Source organism: Phocoena phocoena, chromosome 3 (assembly GCF_963924675.1).
Source record: "Phocoena phocoena chromosome 3, mPhoPho1.1, whole genome shotgun sequence".
In the NCBI taxonomy this organism is placed as follows: Eukaryota; Metazoa; Chordata; class Mammalia; order Artiodactyla; family Phocoenidae; genus Phocoena; species Phocoena phocoena.
In genome coordinates, this window is record NC_089221.1 from 106,774,430 (window position 1) to 106,796,690 (window position 22,261).

Below are 22,261 nucleotides of genomic sequence, written 5' to 3' on the forward strand. Positions count from 1 at the left end.
ACTTTTGCTATTCATTTTGGATAGTTCTTTAAAGATTGTTCATTTAACAAAAATTTATTAAGCACCTGCTTTGTGCTTGGCATTGTGTGAGGCACCAGGGAAACAAGACAGAAGCTTTCCCTCATGGAAGTTATATTCTAGTCAAACTGAATTAATGTATAGACATGGTATATTTGATATTGATTTTTCACGTTTAAAATTTCAGGCTCAGATTGTGCTTTTGGTGATTCTACTACTTGCTATTGCTGATTTCATCATAGGAACATTTATCCCATTGGAGAGCAAGAAACCCAAAGGTTTCTTTGGTTATAAGTGTAAGTAAGAAAGATAGAATTTTTTTTAAAGGTGCATATCACAGCATTCTAGTGTTAAATAAATTTAGTACATTTTACATAGTTTGTAATGTAATTGAGTTTGGTGTAGTGACTAACAGTAATTGACTGTCCAGTTTAGTTTGGTTCCTCTATGTTTGTTGTGTAATTGGAGTAAAAGAAATCACTTTTATTTACATCTTTCATTTCTGATTACTAGCAACACAAGGTGATAGAATGTAGAGAAATCAGTGCTATTGAGGAAAAGTGCTTTTGTTCTCTTCTCATTTGGAGAAATTGTTACTGAAATTTTAAGTTTTGTTCTAACATCACTTTTTCATTCTTTTAGTTGTATTTAAACACAATAATCTAAAAGTGCCTAAGAGTGAAAGCAACTAGAAATATTAGTTTCTTGGTATAATTGCAACCTAAGTTTTTCTACAGTTTACATTATTAATTGTGTGAGAATTTTCCAGTTTTTATCTTCCATAACCTCTTTCAGTCTGCATCTAATTTTCACTACAGGTGAAATTTACTTGTCACTTATTGTTTCCTAAAGTGTCTTTCTGCATCTCCTCTTCTCCCCACTCCCTCCATTGAGCAGCCGTTCTGAACCTATCTCTGCAAGGTAGAATGAAAGCCAGAAAGAATAGTTGCAGTAGCATCAGAGGTGCTTATCACTTAGGGTAATAGGTGTGTCTGTCTTAAATTGACAAAAACTCCTTGTTTTGAAGCCTTAGAAGGAAAAGCCTAGCTCCACTTCTCCTGAGTTGTTTAGCCCAGAGCTATGCATACAGATTTGTGAAAAGATGCAGAATGTACAATAAATCAATGCACTTCTTCCTTCAGAAAGTCTTACTGGAAAAAAATTAGTTGACTAAATTTTGGATCCTAGAGACCTAGTTGATCTCCCTTCTGGTGTAAGCTCCTTCATCTAATTGCCGACTGGTAACACCACACCATCCTTGGAACATATATGAGTCGCGCTTGTTTGGCCTGTGTCTGACACTGACTTGGCTGGGCAGTTTTCACATAAGAGTTGTTTCAAGGTGCTTACCTTAAGCAAGAACACCTGCCTGCAATAATTTTACCTACTCATCCTGAGTTGATAGTGTGATGTCTGTTCTGGTTACTAGCGCTTATGCCTACTTCTGAAACCAGGCACTAAATATCTAATCATGATTTCCTGAATTAGGGGAAGAGGTATCTTTTAGGCATGCCAGAAGTGAAGATTAGTATTATTAGTTAGATAATTTTCTGTATTTCGTTCTCTCATAAATTGTATTTGTGACATTTCTTCTAATTATGAATGTGTTTTTTACTTAAATTTTTTTTACATTATAGATTTTTGAACATTCGTTTTTGCCACCTTTATTTCTAAAATTATAGTAGATGGTTACTTCTAAAAAGATTCCTAATATGTATTTTCTGTTTATGGCTTTAATTGATTTAAAAATATCTGTAAATATCTGCTAGGCCATATTTTTCATTTCCTTTTTTTCAGATCCATCCTTATCTAGTATAGTAATAATTTATATTGTATTCAAATAGCACATCTGGGCTTATCTCAGTCTGAGGTAAATAAATTTAAATATACTTTGGAATATGACTTTTCCTTTTTAGCAGTTGATACTGCTTGGCCTTCCTTTTATTAAGGTAGTGTCTGCAGTGAACAGGTTATGTTAATAAACTTGTCAGTTCAAATGACTACCTAATAGGGATATTCATTTTCTCCTTTTTCCTTTTTGATATGAGAAATATCTCCCTTTTGCCAAAGACCGGTGCCTCTGCTGTGATCTAGATCCCATTTCCTTTACTTTCTCAAAGGCATTTATCTTTTGGTAATTTACTTGCTTCCCTACATCAAAACTGTCAGCTCTGTATAACCTTACATACTTGCTCTAGTAATTCCCATCCTTGAAAATACTACCTCTGGTCTTTTATTCTCCTCCAGTTACCACCTTACTTTCCAGGCCCCTTTCACAAATTTCTCAAATCCTTACCTCCCATTTATTGCTTGTTATTTCAAAAAAAATTGAAACTTACAGACAACTTGAAAAATTAATACAATAAATTCCTTGGAGGCTTCCCTGGTGGTTCAGTGGTTAAGAGTCTGCCTGACAATGTGGGGCACAGGGTTCGATCCCTGGTCCAGGAAGATCCCACATGCCGAGGAGCAACTAAACCTGTGCACCACAACTACTGAGCCAGCGCTCTAGAGCCCACGAGCCACAACTACTGAAGCCTGTGTACCTAGAGCCCGTGCTCCACAACAAAAAGAAGCCAATGAGAAGCCCGCGCACCGCAATAAAGAGTAGTCCCTCTTGCTGCAACTAGAGAGAGCCCATGTGCAGCAGCGAAGACCCAACGCAGCCAAAAAACAAATAAATAAATAAATTTATAAAAAAATAAATGAATTCTTGTACCCTTTACCTACATTCACCAAAAAATTCACACTTTTATGTTCTTTTTTTGCCACATTTGTTTTATCACTCATATATCTAATTGTTATTACTATGATTGCTAAACCTTTTGAGAGAAGTTGCAGAAATCATGACGTCTTACCTATAAATACTTAAGTGTGCATCTACTAAGGAAAAGGACAGTTCAGGAAGTTTAACTTTGGCATAATGTTATATATAACATATTTTTCATGTACAAATTTTTCCAACTCTTTCTTTCTTTCTTCCTTTCTTTCTTTTTTTCTTATTTGTTTGTGCTGGGTCTTAGTTGCGGCAGGCAGGCTCCTTAGTTGTGGCTTGTGAATTCTTAGTTGCGGCATGCATGTGGGATCTACCTCCCTGACCAGGGATCGAAACTGGGCCCCCTGCATTGGAAGCACAGAGTCTTAATCACTGCACCACCAGGGAAGTCCCTCCAACTGTTTCTACAAAGATTATGTACAGACGTTTTTTTTCGTGTTCCAGGATCCAGTCCATGATCCTGTATTGCATTCACTTGTCATGTCTCTTCAATCTCCTTTTTTTAAAACTAGTTCTTTACATAATCTTCAGTCCCCTTTAATCTGAAACAGTGCCGTAGCCTTTTATTTTTTATTTATTTTTTTAACAGCTTTTTTGGAGTATAATTGCTTTACAATGTTATGTTAGTTTCTGCTGTATAACAAAGTGAATCAGCTATATGCATACATATATCCCCATATCCCCTCCCTCTTGTGCCTCCCTCCCCACCTCCTAATCCCACCCTTCTAGGTGGTCATAAAGAACCGAGCTGATCTCCCTGTGCTATGCAGCTGCTTCACACTAGCTATCTATTTTACATTTGGTAGTGTGTATATGTCCATGCTACTCTCTCACTTCGTCCCAGCTTACCCATCCCCCTCCCTGTGTCCTCAAGTCCATTCTCTACGTCTTCATCTTTATTCTTGTCCTGCCCCTAGGTTCATCAGAACCTTTTTTTTTTTTTTTTTTTAGATTCCATATATATGTGTTAGCATACGGTACTTATTTTTCTCTTTCTGACTTCACTCTGTGTGACAGATTCTAGGTCCATCCACCTCACTACAAATATCTCAATTTCGTTTCTTTTTATGGCTGAATAATATTCCGTTGTATATATGTGCCACATCTTCTTTATCCATTCATCTATCGATGGACACCTAGGTTGCTTCCATGTCCTGGCTATTGTAAATAGTGCTGCAATGAACATTGTGGTACATGACTCTTTTTGAATTATGGTTTTCTCAGGGTATATGCCCAGTAGTGGGATTGCTGGGTCATATGGTAGTTCTATTTTTAGTTTTTTAAGGAACTGTTAGAAGGAACTGTTTAAGGAACTGTTTTTATGGAACTGTTCTCCATAGTGGCTGTATCAATTTATATTCCCACCAACAGTGCAAGAGGGTTCCCTTTTCTCCACACCCTCTCCACCATATATTGTTTGTAGATTTTTTGATGATGGCCATTCTGACCGGTGTGACGTGATATCTCATTGTAGTTTTGCTTTACATTTCTGTAATGATTAGTGATATTGAGTCTCCTTTCATGTGTTTGTTGGCGATCTGTATATCTTCTTTGGAGAAATGTCTATTTAGGTCTTCTGCCCATTTTTGGATTGGGCTGTTTGTTTTTTTTGATATGGAGCTGCATGAGCTGCTTGTAAATTTTGGAGATTAATCCTTTGTCAGTTGCTTCGTTTGCAAATATTTTCTCCCATTCTGAGGGTTGTCTTTTCGGCTTGTTTATGGTTTCCTTTGCTGTGCAAAAGCTTTGAAGTTTCATTAGGTCCCATTTGTTTATTTTTGTTTTTATTTCCATTTCTCTGGGAGATAGGTGAAAAAGGATCTTGTTGTGATTTATGTCATAGAGTGTTCTGCCTATGTTTTCCTCTAAGAGTCTGACAGTGTCTGGCCTTACATTTAGGTCTTTAATCCATTTTTTTTTTTTTTTTTTTTTGCGGTACGCGGGCCTCTCACTGCTGTGACCTCTCCTGCTGCAGAGCACAGGCTCCGGACCCGCGGGCCCAGCAGCCATGGCTCACGGACCCAGTCGCTCCGCAGCATGTGGGATCCTCCCAGACCAGGGCACGAACCCGTGTCCCCCGCATCGGCAGGCGGACTCTCAACCACTGTGCCACCAGGGAAACCCCTTAATCCATTTTGAGTTTATTTTTGTGTATGGTATTAGGGAGTATTCTAATTTCATTCTTTTACAGGTAGCTGTCCAGTTTTCCCTGCACCACTTATTGAAGAGGCTGTCTTTTCTCCATTGAATATTCTTGCCTCCTTTTTCAAAAATAAGGTGACCATATGTGCGTGGGTTTATCTCTGGGCTTTCTATCCTGTTCCATTGATCTATATTTCTCTTTTTATGCCAATACCATACTGTCTTGATTACTGTAGTTTTGTAGTATATTCTGAAGTCAGGGAGCCTGATTCCTCCAGCTCCATTTTTCTTTCTTAAGATTGCTTTGGCTGTTCTGGGTCTTCTGTGTTTCCATACAAATTGTGAAATTTTTTGTTCTAGTACTGTGAAAAATGCTATTGTTAGTTTGATAGGGATTGCATTGAATCTGTAGATTGCTTTGGGTAGTAGAGTCATTTTCACAATGTTGATTCTTCCAATCCAAGAACATGGTATACCTCTCCATCTGTTTGTATTATCTTTAATTTCTTTCATCAGTGTCTTATTGTTTTATGCATACATGTCTTTTCTCTCCCTAGGTAGATTTATTCCTAGGTATTTTATTCTTTTGGTTGCAATGGTAACTGGGAGTGTTTCCTTAATTTCTCTTTCAGATTCTTCATCATTAGTGTATAGGAATGCAAGAGATTTCTTTACATTAATTTTGTATCCTGCTACTCTACCAAATTCATTGATTAGATCTAGTGCTTTTGTGGTAGCATCTTTACGATTCTCTAGGTATAGTATCATGTCATCTGCGAGCAGTGACACTTTTCCTTCTTCTTTTCCAATTTGGATTCCGTTTACTTCTTTTTTGTTTCTGATTGCTGTGGCTAAAATTTCCAAATCTATGTTGAATAATAGTGGTGAGAGTGGGCAACCTTGTCTTGTTCCTGATCCTAGAGGAAATGGTTTCAGTTTTTCACCATTGAGAACGATGTTGGCTGTGGGTTTGTCATGTGTAGCCTTTATTATGTTGAGATAAGTTCCCTCTGTGCTTACTTTCTGCAGAGTTTTTATCATAAATAGGTGTTGAATTTGTCGAAAGCTTTTTCTGCATCTATTTAGATGATCATATGGTTTTTATCCTTCAATTTGTTAATATGATATATCACATTGATTGATTTGCATATATTGAAGAATCCTTGCATTCCTGGGAGAAACCCTACTTGATCATGGTGTATGATCCTTTTAATGTGCTGTTGGCTTCTGTTTGCTAGTATTATTTTGAGGATTTTTGCATCTATGTTCATCAGTAATATTGGCTTGTAGATCTTTTTCTTTGTGACATCTTTGTCTGGTTTTGGTATCAGGGTGATGGTGGCCTTGTAGAATGAGCTTGGGAGTGTTCTTCCCTCTGCTGTAGTTTGGAAGAGTTTGAGAAGGATAGGTGTTAGCTCTTCTTTTAACGTTTGATAGAATTCACCTGTGAAGCCATCTGGTCCTGGGCCTTTGTTTGTTGGAAGATTTTTAATCACAGTCTTAATATCAGTGCTTGTGATTGGTCTGTTCATATTTTCTTTCTTCCAGGTTCAGTCTCGGAAGGTTGTGCGTTTCTAAGAATTTATCCATTTCTTTCAGGTTGTCCATTTTATTGGCATATAGTTGCTTGTAGTAACCTCTCATGATCCTTTGTATTTCTGCAGTGTCAGTTGTTACTTTTCCTTTTTCATTTCTAATTCTGTTGATTTGAGTCTTCTCCCTTTTTTTCCTGATGAGTCTGGCTAATGGTTTATCAATTTTGTTTATCTTCTCAAAGAACCGGCTTTTAGTTTTATTGATCTTTGCTATTGTGGCCTCCATTTCTTTTTCATTTATTTCTGATCTGATCTTTATGATTTCTTTCCGTCTGCTACCTTTGGGGTTTTTTTTGTTCTTCTTTCTCTAACTGCTTTAAGTGTGAGGTTAGGTTGTTTGAGATGTGTCTTGTTTCTTGAGGTAGGATTGTATTGCTATAAACATCCCTCTTAGAACTGCTTTTGCTGCATCTCATACATTTTGCATTGTCATGTTTTCATTGTCATTTGTTTTTAGGTAGTTTTTTGGTTTCCTCTTTGATTTCTTCAGTGATCTCTTGGTAGTGTACTGTTTAGCCTCCATGTGTTTGTATTTTTAACAGTTTTTTTGCCTGCAATTGATATCTCGTCTTATAGCGTTGTGGTCAGAAAAGATACTTGATATGATTTCAATTTTATTAAATTTACCAAGGCTTGATTTGTGACCTAAGATATGGTCTATCCTGGAGAATATTTCATGAGCTCTTGAGAAGAAAGTGTATTCTGTTGTTTTGGGATGGAATGTCCTATAAATATCAATTAAATCCATCTTGTTTAATGTCTCATTTAAAACTTGTGTTTGCTTTTTTATTTTCATTTTGGACGATCAGCCCACTGGTGAAAGTGGGGTTTGTTAAAGTCCCCTACTCGGATTGTGTTACTGTCAATTTCCCCATTTATGGCTGTTGGCATTTGCCTTACGTATTGAGGTGCTCCTGTGTTGGGTGCATAAATATTTACAGTTGTTATATCTTCTTCTTGGATTGATCCCTTGATCATTATGTAGTGTCCTTCATTGTCTCTTGTAATAGGCTTTATTTTAAAGTCTGTTTTGTCTGATATGAGAATTACTACTCTGGCTTTCTTTTGATTTCCATTTGCATGGAATATCTTTTTCTATCCCCTCACTTTCAGTCTGTATGTGTCCCCAGGTCTGAAGTGGGTCTCTTGTAGACAGCATATATACGGGTCTTGTTTTTGTATCCATTCAGCCAGTCTGTGTCTTTTGGTTGGAGCATTCAATCCTTTTACATTTAAGGTAATTATCGATATGTAGGTTCCTATTACCATTTCTCAATTGTTTTGGTTTTGTTTTTGTAGGTCCTTTCCTTCTCTTGTGTTTCCTGCCTAGAAAAGTTCCTTTAGCATTTGTTGTAAATCTGGTTTGGTGGTGCTGAATTCTGTTAACTTTTGCTTGTCTGTAAAGGTTTTAATTTCTTCATCGAATCTGAATGAGATCCTTGCTCTGTAGAGTATTCTTGTTTGTAGGTTTTTCCCTTTCATCACTTTAAATATGTCCTGCCAGTCCCTTCTGGCTTGCAGAGTTTCTGCTGAAAGATCAGCTGTTAACCTTATGTGGACTCCCTTGTATGTTATTTGTTGCTTTTTCCTTGATGCTTTTAATATATTTTCTTTGTAGTTAATTTTTGATAGTTTGATTAATATGTGTCTTGGCATGTTTCTCTTTGGGTTTATCCTGTATGGGACTCTCTGTGCTTCCTAGACTTGATTGACTATTTCCTTTCCCATGTTAGGGAAGTTTTCAACTATAATCTCTTCAAATATTTTCTCAGACCCTTTCTTTTTCTCTTCTTCTTCTGGGACCCCTATAATTTGAATGTTGCTATGTTTAATGTTGTCCCAGAGGCCTCTGAGACTGTCCTCAATTCTTTTCATTCTTTTTTCTGCTCCCTGGCAGTTATTTCCACCATTTTATCTTCCAGATCACTTATCTGTTCTGCCTCAGTTATTCTATTGATTCCTTCTAGAGTACTTTGTATTGTACTTTTAATTTCAGTTATTGTGTTGTTCATCATTGTTTGTTTGCTCTTTAGTTCTTCTAGATTCTTGTTAAGTGTTTCTAGTATTTTCTCCATTCTGTTTCCGAGATTTGGGGTCATCTTTACTATCATTACTCTGAATTCTTTTTTCAGGTAGGTTGCCTATTTCGTCTTCATTTATTTGGTTTTGTAGGTTTTTACCTTGCTCCTTCATATGTAACATATTTTTTTGTTGTTTCTTTTTTTTTTTTTTTTTTTGATGGGTGGGGCTGTATTCTTGTCTTACTGGTTGTTTGGCCTGAGGCATCCAGCACTGGAGTTTGCAGGCAGTTGGATAGAGCTGGGTCTTGGTGCTGAGATTAGGACCTCTGGGAAGCCTCACTCTAATTAATATTGCCTGGGATCCTAGGTTCTCTGTTAGTCCAGTGGTTTGGACTCAGAGCTCCCACCACAGGAGCTCGGGCCTGACCTCCAGCCTGGGAACCAAGATCCCGCAAGCCGGTCACTGGGGGTTCCTCCCATCCCCTTATGTGTCCATGGTCCCCCACTGGTGCCTGGTAGGTCCCCTGGTTGTGCGGATACATGATTTCTGCATCCTCTTGGTCCGCCCCACAGCCTTTTATTTTTCTTTCCCTACATTGACATTCTTCAAGAGTACAGGCCATTTGTTTTTTTAGAAAGTCCCTCCAGTTGGTTTTGTTTGATTTCCATAGATTCACTTGTTTACTTTTGCCAAGAACACTACATGAAGAGTGTGTCTTCAGAGTCTCACATCAGGAGACTCACAGGATGTCAGTTCTCCCCATCATTGATGGTGTTAAATTTAATGACCTGGTGAAAGTGCTACCTGAGAGTTTTATCTATTGTTAGGTTGCCACTTTCTTCTTTGTAATTAATAAGTAGTTTGTGGAGAGATACTTTGAGACCGTGTGTAACTTATTTCCCATGTTACTTTCACCAAATGGTCTTATTTCATTCATTCTCAACCCCTATTAACTGGCTTCTGTCTGTCATGGTCACAATAACATGTTGCTAGATACATGTGCAGTTATTTAGTCTTCTGACTCTCAGCAACATTATATTTAGTTGTCCCATTCTCCTTGAAACACTTTTCTTGTTTTATTTGATGTCAGTCACTGTGTTCTAGTGAGTTCTTTTCTACCTAATTCACTGGTCACTATATCTGTTACTCCTGTTACCCCTTCTCTGCTTTCCAACCTCTAAATGTCAGAGTTGCACAGTGTTGTCCTGCATCTTCTAACTGTATTCTTTCCTTTGGCAATATCTTTTCTCATGGCTCAAAATGCTCTCAAGGGATTCACATATTTCTATTCCTGCATCTCTCCTTTAAACTCCAGATACAGGTATACATCCAATTGTTTATTTGATGTCCCTCCTACCTAACCGTTCTCAGACCTCTCCATCCTAGTAAGTGAAAGAAACCAGGATTTCAGTGTTTTCTACTTGCCCTCTTGCTTACTAATCCTTCTCTAATCAGTACATTGTTCTCCCATCACTAGATTGAACCACTGCAGTACCTCCTAATTGGTCTCCCTGCTTCAGATGCTGATGCTTTCAGTCCACTGTCCATGCAGCATCCACATAAGCATCATGTCAGTTGTGTGGTTCTGCGCCCACCTTGGCATAGGACAAAATCTAAACTCCTGTAAAATTAAAATTTTGCATAATCTCACCCCTGCTGATCCTTTCCATCTCATTTCATCTCCCCCTTACTGTGAGGGCTTTGCATCTTTTAGTTCTCCAAAAGAGGTAAACTTTTTTCCTGCCTCAGGGCCTTTCTACATGTTGTTGGTTATTCCTGGTGTACTCTTTCTCCTGGAACATCACATGGCTGATTCCTGCTCAATAAAGTCTCAGCTTAAGTGTTAGCTCCTTAGTTGTATCTCTTTAGCCTTCTGTAACCACATTGAATTAGTTTGTCTCTCTTTCATTATTTATCACAACACCCTGTTTCCATCCGTACATTTACTGCTATTTGCAGTGACCTTTTTCTTAACTTGTTTTGTAGCTGCTCATTGATACTCTTAAGTTCCATGAAGGTAGCTCGTTGCTGTTGGATCTCTCAGTACTTTGAGATACTGGATGGTTCCAGTACAGGATCTGGCACGTGCTGTATACGCAAATGATGGATGGATGGATGGATGACCGTTAATTGGTTTTTTCAGTGTCAGGGCCTATCAGAATAGATGGAAACAGCAGGACTAGTTGAAGCTTTCATTATTGTTGAAATGGAAAGGACCTTTACCTGGTTTGTCTTAGCTACAAATTATCTGGATGCCTGATGAATAGCCTCAAAAGTCAAACAAGTCACCACTAGGAAATAGAGAAAGCTGCACAAATAGATAGAATATAAGCTGGATGTAAGGAAAAATGTGGTTCCAGGTTTGTATTATGTCCCTTTTGTTCTTCTGCCTGCTTTCTTCTTTGACCTCTTGGAGAGATAACAATCAAGTTAGAGGTGTTTGAAACGTAATTAGTAAGGTATAAAAAATAGTGGGGCATGAACCAGGTCAAATCATTTTGAATGTAAACCATTTCCCTCATATAAGAAAAGAGAAACACCAATACATACTTGAATTAGGAAATAATTCAAGAATTTACCAGTTACTTGAGCTGAAGAAAAGTCAGGGGTCTTAGATAAACACTTATTCTTAACCTAAATTATCATGGTCTAATCTGCTATCCATTAATTGCCAAAAATATTTTGTTCTCTACAGCTGAAATATTTAATGAGAACTTTGGGCCAGATTTTCGAGAGGAAGAGACCTTTTTTTCTGTGTTTGCCATCTTTTTTCCTGCCGCAACTGGTATTCTGGCTGGAGCAAATATCTCAGGTGATCTTGCAGTAAGTATTTTAAAATGCTGTATTGATTTTATACAAAAAGTGATTTACATATATTTATTTTTAAAGGTAGACTTAAAAAATGTTCTTGTCTTCTAGGATCCTCAGTCAGCCATACCCAAAGGAACACTCTTAGCCATTTTAATTACTACGGTGGTTTACATAGGAATTGCAGTATCTGTAGGTAAATAACCTTACATTTGTTATGTGTTTCAGAAATTTAATGATGTACATACTATAAACATTCATTTTCATGACATTATATTTCTAACTTTTAAATTAAGAAGTATTTCAATAAAAAGATTCTAAGTTTTGTATTTTCAAAAATACTTAAGTAAACTAGTGGTGATTCTGTAGACATTATCTAAGTCACTAAATGCTCTAAGGTTTTTCCTTTAGGATTTCTATTAATTAGTAAGCTAGAAAGTTATGTAAAATCTTATCTGCAGATTCTTAAATTTCACTGAGATACATTTACAGAAAATGTAATTCATATGTAGAAGTAAATGCATTATACTTTCTGAGCTTTACAAATTTTGGAATATTTTTGTTTATGATGGTTATTTTATATTTTTATGTAATCTTGTTGTATGAAGATTGTTTCAAGGCTATTAAGAAATACCTGGCATTTTTTACCATAAAACCTAATTTCAATGCACAGGAATTGAATGAAAAGTGTTATTAAATTAATGAAAATGGTTTTAAGCCACTTTAATACATTCATGGAATCATAACATTTTAGAACTTGAAGAAAGGACTTAAGTGATCAGCCAGTCTCTAAATCTTTTATAGATAAGGAAGTCAAAGGTCAGAGATTTTGTTACCAACCATATGATAATGGCACTTCCTTTAAAAAACTGTTTTCATGGCAAAGAGCGTTTTGGTGTTTTATTTATTTATAAGCAAATAAATAAATAATTTAAAAAGGCTATTTGTAATAGGAGGTTCTTAACGGAAACATAGTACAGAAAAAAATTTAGGAACTACTGATTTTACATATAATTTGCATACATTGACTGTAGATACTGTCTTGTCTTGAATTTAGTACACATTCATGAAAGTACATAGTTTACCCGGAAAACATGTTTTTAAAATGTAAGCATTGTCTTTAATATCTAAATTCTAAAATTCAGGTTTTATAGTTAAAAATTTTAAGCATACTACAAGAATAAATCTTAGTCTAGTACTAATCAGAAGAATTACAAACTCCAAATTCATTGACTACAGAATATAAATTTTCCATGTATTTGAGTAAGAAAATTTTTATTTTTGCCATATATTCAATCGTGTGTTGGGAAGTAATGACAGAACTGTTTTTACAAACTAAGCTGCTAATTTGTGTAAATGTAATTTTGAAATTTTATTAAACAAGAGTTAGAAATGCTAATAATATTATCATGGTGGGCTATGTTAACATTTGAAAAAGTAACTCGATTACATTTATCATTGCAATGCATACAGAAATTCCTGAAATTCATTTTGAAAAAAGAAAATGAATTACGTTTATAAGCTTATTAGCAAAATATTTTTGTATTCCCCTAAAAGTTTCTAGCATGCTTGTATACAGGGATCCCCAGCCCCCGGGTTGCAGACCGGTACTGGTCGCGGCCCGTTAGGAACCAGGCCGCTCAGCAGGAGGGGAGTGGCATGTGAATGAGCGAAGCTTCATCTGCCACTCCCCATCGCACGCATTACTGCCTGAACCATCCACCACCACCCCACGCCACCCCCCACCATCCCCACCCTGTCCATGGAAAAATTGTCTTACACAAACCCAGTCCCTGGTGCCAAAAAAATTGGGGACTGCTGTTTATATACATTATACATAAGCTAGAAAATTTACTTTTAATTTAAAAAATGATATAACTGATTATGTTTCATGGGAAATAATTTGTTATTGCAGGAAAACATTTCTGTTTTTATCTGATGCTCCAATAATGCTTGCCCTTGTACTCTTTTCATTCTGTCTACACTAGGGCAACAGGAGTAGCCCTTTCTCCCTGATATTCAGTAGCGGAGTCAGTAAAGATCACCTCTACACTAGTAATTGTGTAACTAGCTCAAGCAGTGGAACCTTTTTTCCCCAGACAATTCTGATGGAGAACATCAAAATATGAACTATAAAAGCATAGCTGCTTTAAGGTTAGATAGGGCTCTCTCTGTTCTGCCCTCAACCTCCAGTGGTTTCAGGAGTACCTTTAAGGAGATGGTTTTGCAAACACTGCTCTGAAAGTCCAAAGAAGAAATTTAAGTATGAAGAACTGTATACAGACTGTTTAGTCATTAAAAAAACTCTTCCTTTCAAAACTTAATTTTTGTTTTATTGTTTAGTTTTTGTTGTAATGCCTGTGATTTTTACATCATATATGATGAGAAAGCATTGTTCAAGTGCTTCAAAAGTAAGAATATATGAACTCTAAGGAATGGTCATTACTGTTAGTTGTACATCGTACGTTATTCCAAATAATTCTTAATACTGAGGACCATGATGCTTTCCAAATTCTGTTCCAGGTAAACCTTTCTTAATTGTAAATACAATGTATGCTATAATAAGCAAGTATATACAGTCAGCACTGTAATTTCTTTATGGGTGTATATAATTTTGAAATGAATGTAAGCATTAGTTTGATTTTTTGTCCTCATTGTCACTTGTGCTTCAGGTTCTTGTGTTGTTCGGGATGCTACGGGGAACGTTAATGACACTATTGTAACAGAGCTAACAAACTGTACTTCTGCAGCCTGCAAATTAAACTTTGACTTTTCATCTTGTGAAAGCAATCCTTGTTCCTATGGCCTAATGAACAACTTCCAGGTGAGCATCAAATTTATATTATACAGACATTCTGTGTTCATCTAGAGGTCAGACTGCTATCAACTCTGACCATTCAGAGTATAGCAAAAACTTAGAAGGGAGGATTGTTGTTACTTTATACCCAGGTATCAATAAAGACTGTACGCAGCTAATTGTGAAAACAGAAAAATATGAAAGAATGAAATCTGAGCCTGTTCAGAGGCAAAAGGGCCCCAGAGGGCAACACTTTATTCCTAGGGTATAATATATAGTACATATATACAGTATACTGTTTCAGAAAGCAAGAAAACATCTCACACATGGTCATATGTGCTGGATCTATTTTTTGGATTCTCTGTTGTGTTCCATTGATCTTTGTGTCTATCCCTCCACCAATGCCATACTTTCTGGATTACTATAGTTGGTTGTAAGTCTTGAAATTGGGTAGCTTGATTCCTCCTACTTTATTCTTTTCAAAATTGTTTTAGCTATTTTAGTCCCTTTGCTTTTCCAAATAAATTTTAGAATAATCTATGTTTATCTACAAAAAAGTCTTGTTGGAATTTTGATAGGAACTGCATTAAACTTGTACATGAATTTGGGGAGGATTGATAGATTTACTATGTTGAGTGTTCCAACCCAGGAACACTTACGTTTCTCCATTTATTTAGATCTTCTTTAACTTCTTTCATAAGTATTATGTAGTTTTCAGAATATCAATCCTGTACATATTTTGTTAGACGTTAAGTATTTCATTTTTGAGCAATTTAAACCCATACTAATTGAAATGAGTTCAGTTTTCCAATTTGAGGTTTCTCCATAATTGCTTTATATATGAATGCCCTTTTAAAAAAGTATTGATTAGTATCAGTAGTTTTATTTAATTAGATCTGGCTATCATATAGTGATGCTGTGTTAAACCACTATTGAACAACAGATTAATAAAATTATTAATGGATGCTTAAAAGTTTGTGAACTATTAAACGTATGAACTGTGTGAAGATTAGTATTACTGCTCAAGTATTTGGAGAATATCAGTTTTATTATTACCTCTGTAAGATACTGAAAGCAAAATGAAATTTTTGTAAAATTTATGGGTTTTAGATAGAAGAGGAAAAGGAATCAGTAAAATTTGGAGGATATTTTGAGAGTTGCTTGATAAGCCTCAGGATGCTAGAAACAAAAGAACATAAAGGTGTAAATTCAGGAGATTAAAACAAAATATTCTGTGGTAAATTTATAGAATAGATGGTACTGCTAATTCAAAGTGGAAAATAAAAATTTCGCTTCCTAGTGTTTCTCCAGTAATGTGTAAACATAATAAACAGAATAGTTGAGGATTTAATGTATTGTAGAACATTATATAGACATTTTATGTAGAATCTATGTATTTTACATTAAAATTTTATAACTTAAATATTTAATGCCATTATTTGTATTTTCTTTTGTATAGTTTCAAGCAATTTACTGCACTTTCAGTGGTTAAAAATATTGAATTCAATTATGTAATAGAAGTTTGTTTTTTCTAGTCATAAGACTAGGCAAAATCGTAGGAATGAAAGAAAGTATTCATGTCCAGCTAATTATTCAGGCCAATTCGGACATTGATACTGTGTATGAAAGGCACAGATGTTGGTCTCTGCCCAGTGACTGAAAATGCCAATCAGATTTCTGTGTTGTTGCCTTGAAATACAGAAGTGTGTTGTCTTTATCAAGTCTAAGTATGGACTCATTCAAGCAAAGTGTGAGAATTTGGTGTACGTAAAGTTGCTTTTCCAATTTAAGTAAATTAAAAAAAAATACTTTGTAAAGCGATACAGAATGGAAAGAAAATCCTGTAAAATTATCAATTGCTTGTCACTTGGAAAATGAACAATGGTGAATAGAACGTAACTGAGGAGCATGTAAGTGGAGACTCCATCATGAAATCCATACAAAGACACACTATATAATACTATTTTGCATATAGTTGATAAATATATGCATATATAATAGGGTCACTTTATTTTTCTTAAATGTTTAATTTTCTTTAGTTTTATGTTTCTTATATTTCTACATTTTAATGTCCTCTGAAACCTTTGACTCACCACTGCTTAATAAAATGTGAGCTTCTTTGCTCCGTCAGAGCCTTTCATACCCAAACTTAAGTCCCACTGCTTCTATCCAGACTGAACTCCAGTCATTACGTGTTTGTATATGTATACATGCACATGCTTACCCTACTCTGTTGCTTTATTTGTTGCTTCACTCTGCTTGGAATGCACTGGCTTTTTCTTTTTATATGTCCAAATCTGTCTGCTCTTCAAAACCAGTTCCATGAACATTTTTTTGGACCCTAAATCATCAACACACACACATTCCCCACACAAAATCTCACCATTCGTTTTACTTGCCACTTTTTTTTTTTTTTTTACTTTTTATTAGACTTTTGTCTTTTATCCCCCCCTTATTAAAGACCAGACCATCTTTTGTTTTTCAACTTTGTTTCCACTTTATATTTTTGATAACACTGATGTTACTATTATTTGAATGCATTTCATTTACTTGCTACTCATATTTTACCATAAAATGGTGGGAAACACAAAGGTTATTGGATAAATGTATAACTAGAAAACAGGAAACTTGGCAAATCATGGAAGCATAGTTTCTAGATGCTAAGCATGGAGCATTATTTATCTTAATTCAGAGGTGATGGAAGAAAAGAAAATGAATCTTTTCCTCAAAACATGAAAGGTGAAATGTTATGGTTATATGTAATGTTGCTGGTGTCAGTTTTGGCTTAATCTATCACTGTATCATATTCTTTTTTCTCCCCTTTTTTCTTCATTTACCTCCTGCCTTTGTACTTACTTAACTTTGAAGGCATTACAGACAGACATGGAATTTTGTATTATCTGAGAAGTATATATAACAGAAATCAAGTCTGCGTATTTTTATCTTGGTCCACCTTATCTATCCTTTATAATCTCCTTCCCTAAGGACAGATTCGGCAATGCTAGATAATCTAGCATTAAATAATAACTGTGTAAAAATAGTGATTATGAAAAATGTATCATGTGTATGTAACTACTAAATTGGTATTAAAAGGCTGAATAGAAAATCATCTTTTCAATGAGTTTTTTCTCCCGGAGATTCTCAGAGAAGTCAATGCTAATGTTTCTTAAAACTCTTAAATATGTTCTTCAGGTTTAAACCTAAATCTTCTGAAAGATGCAGGGAGAGACATTTAAGTGAAACAAGGTGGTTTATGTACACATGAAACCAAACTTAGGTATTATGGCCAGGGATTGTGTCCAGAGCTAGTTTTACATCAGACTTAATATTAAATTATAGGCAAGTGTATAGTAAACAGCCTAAAACCTGATTTCCTTATCTCCTTGGTCTCAGTTGGCATGTTCTTGGTCAATATAAATGAAAGGTAAATCTCCACTAATGAAGTAATGAATCTAGATGTTGATCATCATTCACTACTGGTAAAATTTATAATGCATAGATCAAGTTGACAGTACCTGAATCCATTAAACAACTCTTAGGAATCAATTTAATACTTTGACAGATTTCAAAGGTTCACAAGGAACAGTGCAATGAAAACCTGTGTACCTACCCTTCATTTGTATTTACTAGTAGTTTATATTTTGCCCCATTTGCCTTATCTTTATATATATATATATATATATATATATAGTATTTTTCTCCTCAAACATAATGAGAATAAATTATAGACATCACATGACAATCAGATTGAAATATTTAATACATTCTGTACAAGCACGGTACATTTTCCCACCCAAGTAATTCAGTGTTGATGAAATACTGTTGTCTAAATATATATTCCATATTCATACTTCCTCTCTTCTTCCAGTAAAGTCCCAGATCAATTTTTCTCAGATCCAGGATTCAATCTGGTGTCACACATGGCCTTTAGTTACTTTAAAATTCTTTAATCTAGAGGAGTTCCCAGCCTGCCTGTTTTAACCTTTCAGGATGCTGACATTTTGAAGAGTCCAGGCAATTTATTTTGTATTGTGCTCCTCTGTTTGGATTTATTTGATTGCCTTCTCATTGTCTAAGTTAGTGATCCATTTTTTTTAAACTTCATCATAGGGAAATGTTTGAACATGTACAAAGATAGAGAAAGCAATATAATGTACCTAACATACACATTTTCCAAGTTCATCAGTTATCAGCGCATGGCTAATTTTGTTTTATTTATGACTCCCCACGTCCTAGATTATTTAGAGGCAAATCCTGGAGTTAGATCCTTTCAGCTGGATATTTCTACTTTTAGCTTTAATAAATAAGTACTCTTTAAAGACAAAAAACATAACCACAATACCAATCTACTATCTTAACATTAAAAAAAGGAAACAACCTTCCTGACAGAAGTATATCAAACCACCTTGGAATATTCTTGCCAGAAAACTTGTACCTCAGTCTGATCAACTTGTCTAGATCTACCTACCTACCAGTTGACTAGAAATAGAGGTGAGAGGAACAAGTTAAACAAGGCAGTGGAGATTGTCGGCAAAATCCAGAGCATGGGGTTTCTCTAGGAGAAATGACATAAAAATCATAAAATGTAAAGGAAAGGGTGAGCCTGTAGATTGAAAAAGACTTAAGAGACATATCAACCAAATGTAAATGTAATCCTTTTGTGGATCCTGATTTGAACAAACTTTTAAAAAGCAAGAAAAGAGGAATAATTTGGGGATTTTGAATGTGATTGGGTATTTGATGCTGTTAAGGAATTACCCAGTTTATAAGCTGTGACAGTGACTTTGTAGTTACAGTTTTTTTGTTTTGTTTTTTTCTTTTGCGGTACACGGGCCTCTCACTGCTGTGGCCTCTCCCGTTGCAGAGCACAGGCTCCGGACGCGCAGGCTCAGCGGCCATGGCTCACGGGCCCAGCCGCTCCGCGGCATGTGGGATCCTACCGAACCGGGGCACGAACCCGTGTCCCCTGCATTGGCAGGCGGACTCTCAACCACTGAGCCACCAGGGAAGCCCTGTAGTTACAGTTTTTAAAGGTTTTTACGCATTAGAGGTACACACAAAAATTTATGCATGAAATGAGATCTGGGGTTTAATTCACAATAATGAAAAGATTGGCCCTGTTGAAACTGAGCGATGGATACTTTGTAGTTCAGTATGTTCTTCTGCCATTGTGTGTGCCTTTGACATTTTACAAAATAAAAAGTTTTTTTACGTTTAGGGCTGGTGGTAAATCAGTTTCAGAAGTTTGTACACACGTAACCATTATTAGTTTATTATTGTTATTTTTATCAGATTTCTCCCAGAATTACTATTAGTGTTCTTCATAGGAATAATAAAGATGAAGTGTTGTGTTCTTTTTTGAATTTTATGTAACACTTATTTTTCCATTTTTGTCACTTTTTTAAGGTAATGAGCATGGTGTCAGGCTTTGCACCACTAATTTCTGCAGGTATCTTTTCAGCCACTCTTTCTTCTGCATTAGCATCCCTTGTGAGTGCGCCCAAAATATTTCAGGTAAGTATTTTCATGTTACAAATTTTATTAAAGGGGCAGTTAAGGTAATATATTTAAATATGGGGTTTTTAATATTTTTAAATTATTTGTTTACTTCTATCAAGCCCATGTATTGATATTTATATGACATATACAAACACATATATCCAGAGTAGCATATTTAATTTTATGCATATGAATGTGGATGTGTATATATAAACACTTGGCCTATATCTACTCTCAGGGTGTAAGTTTTGAGTTGTCTTTCTGGAAGTGGTGATGAATTTTTGCTTTATGGACATACTGTTAGCATAAATTTTCATAATGTCTTACCAAGGATAAAAAGTATAGTCCAAGACCATAAATCAAAAGAATTAAAGTATCTTATTCCTATTAGCATAATGCCAACATTAATGTTTAATTTTATGAATATCTGAATGTCTAGTACGTGCTATGCATTATGTTAGGTACTCAGGATATAATAATAAATATGATAGACATTGTTTCCCTTTAATGAGCATTAAATAAATGGCTGATACTGGATAGAAAAAACTTTTTATTATTAAAACAAATAAGATATCGATTCTGCAGCTTTGTTAATTTCCTTTGTTCTTTTTGTTCTTAATTTTTTATTGTAGCTAGTTAGTACAGTAGAGGTGTAGAATATTTACTAAAATTATTTTCAGTATTGTTTTAAGAAAGGTGATTATGTTTTATAATTATCATTTGTTTTGAGTCTAGGATTTGGACTTGGTTTTCTTAAAATAGGTCACACGTCTGTCATACTTCTCAAGGTTCCACATTTCTTCTGTGTGTATGCCTGCTCCTTTGGCTCTTTATTCATATAAGAATTTCAACCTGGGGTGGAATAAAATGGATAAAAACTTCAGTGTATTCTAAACCTCCTGTCTTTCTGATGCTAGAAATGTTTGAATCTCCTTTACAGTTTGTAGGTGAAGCAGCGTGAGGGGAAAGAAAGAGGACCAAGAATTAGAAACTTGGGTTCCATTCCTGATTAACCTATTGTAACTGTAAGCAGATCTGTATGTCTTATTTCGATATATTTCATTTTAATGTTTACATTTCTTCATTAGGCCTTATGTAAGGACAACATCTACCCAGCTTTCCAGATGTTTGCTAAAGGTTATGGGAAAAATAATGAACCTCTTCGTGGCTACATCTTAACATTCTTAATTGCACTTGGATTCATCTTAATTGGTTAGTCTATAAATGTATGCTAATGTAGATTTTGGTGCATTTATAGTATCAGCTGTCAACACTGAATTGTTAAATTATAAACAAAATGTTACTTTGCCTGCAATACTAAGTTAGTTTCTTTTTGATCAAAGGAAAGAGTGTTTAGAAAATAATGCAAATAATAGCACTTGTTAAATATTTGCTAAAATTCTTACCATCACTAATTCTCCATCAGGGCTAGAGGGAACTCTTAGGTTCTTGTCCCTAAAACAAATACGATAATAGCGTAAGGAAAAGGATTCCAGTGTCTTTCATGAAGGTAGAACCTCCGCCGATCTACTTTTTGGTACTGTTGCCTCTGATCGTAAGGAAGCTAATGGGTCTTTCACTGCTCAAGAAGACTTTGGACTTTTATTAAAAGTCTGATTATACTACTGGAAACTAACTCTCATGTGATATTTAAGAATGTATTTGGTTAAGTTTCCTGTGACCCAACAGTTCTTTTTAGGGGTTTTTACCCTATAGAAACTCACATATATAAGAATATTCTTAGTGTCATTAATTATAATAGTGATAAATGGAAGCAACCTGAGTACCTATCAACAGAATAGTGAAACTGCAGAATAATATTCAGCAGTAAAAAATGAATAAATTTGGTTTTCATATATTAATATGGATGAATCTCAAATATAATAAATGTAAAAATAACAAATTACAGAATGATAATATAGTATGATATAATTTACGTAACTTTTAAAACACCCAGAACAGTGCTACACAATGCTTATGGACCATATATATGTGTAGTAAAATGAAATGTCATTGGAAACAATATTCCAACTTTGATGAGTTGAGGTATAAAGGGGGCTTCTACTGTGTACATAAGGTATGATTTCTGAAAATTAAAGTATATAAAGTATATATGGCAAAATTCATTAAATCTGGTTTGTGGATGTAGGAGTATTCATTATGCTGTTATCTACAGGTTTGAAATAATTCATAGTTTTGAAGAGTTAAAAAAAGGTCTAATATGTCAGTTAAATATGCTTCATGTTTCTTTTGCAGCTGAACTGAATGTTATTGCTCCAATTATCTCTAACTTCTTCCTTGCATCATATGCGTTGATCAATTTTTCAGTATTTCATGCATCACTTGCAAAATCTCCAGGTGACTTTACGTTTTTTTAAAAGTTCTGTAAATGTGGTAATGTCTAATTTTAGAGAAAATGAAACTTTTTTATATATAAATTTATTTATTTTATTTATTTATTTTTGGCTGTGTTGGGTCTTTGTTGCTTTCTCTAGTTGCAGCGAGCAGGGCCTACTCTTCATTGGGGTACATGAGCTTCTCATTGCAGTGGCTTCTCTTGTTCCGGAGCATGGGCTCTAGGCACGCAGACTTAAGCAGTTGTAG

General features: G+C 35.2%; 1 protein-coding gene across 3 annotated transcripts in view; it reads left to right on the plus strand.

Moving 5' to 3' along the window:
• SLC12A2 (solute carrier family 12 member 2) overlaps positions 1–22,261 on the plus strand; it is a 106,764-nt gene that overhangs the window by 46,610 nt on the left and 37,893 nt on the right. For all 3 annotated transcript variants that reach the window (XM_065875286.1, XM_065875285.1, XM_065875287.1), the window contains exons 7-13: positions 206–314; positions 11,249–11,376; positions 11,473–11,557; positions 14,034–14,185; positions 19,565–19,672; positions 20,746–20,869; positions 21,914–22,015. In XM_065875286.1, coding sequence (XP_065731358.1) covers positions 206–314; positions 11,249–11,376; positions 11,473–11,557; positions 14,034–14,185; positions 19,565–19,672; positions 20,746–20,869; positions 21,914–22,015 — 808 coding nt within the window. The remainder of the gene's footprint in view (positions 1–205; positions 315–11,248; positions 11,377–11,472; positions 11,558–14,033; positions 14,186–19,564; positions 19,673–20,745; positions 20,870–21,913; positions 22,016–22,261) is intronic.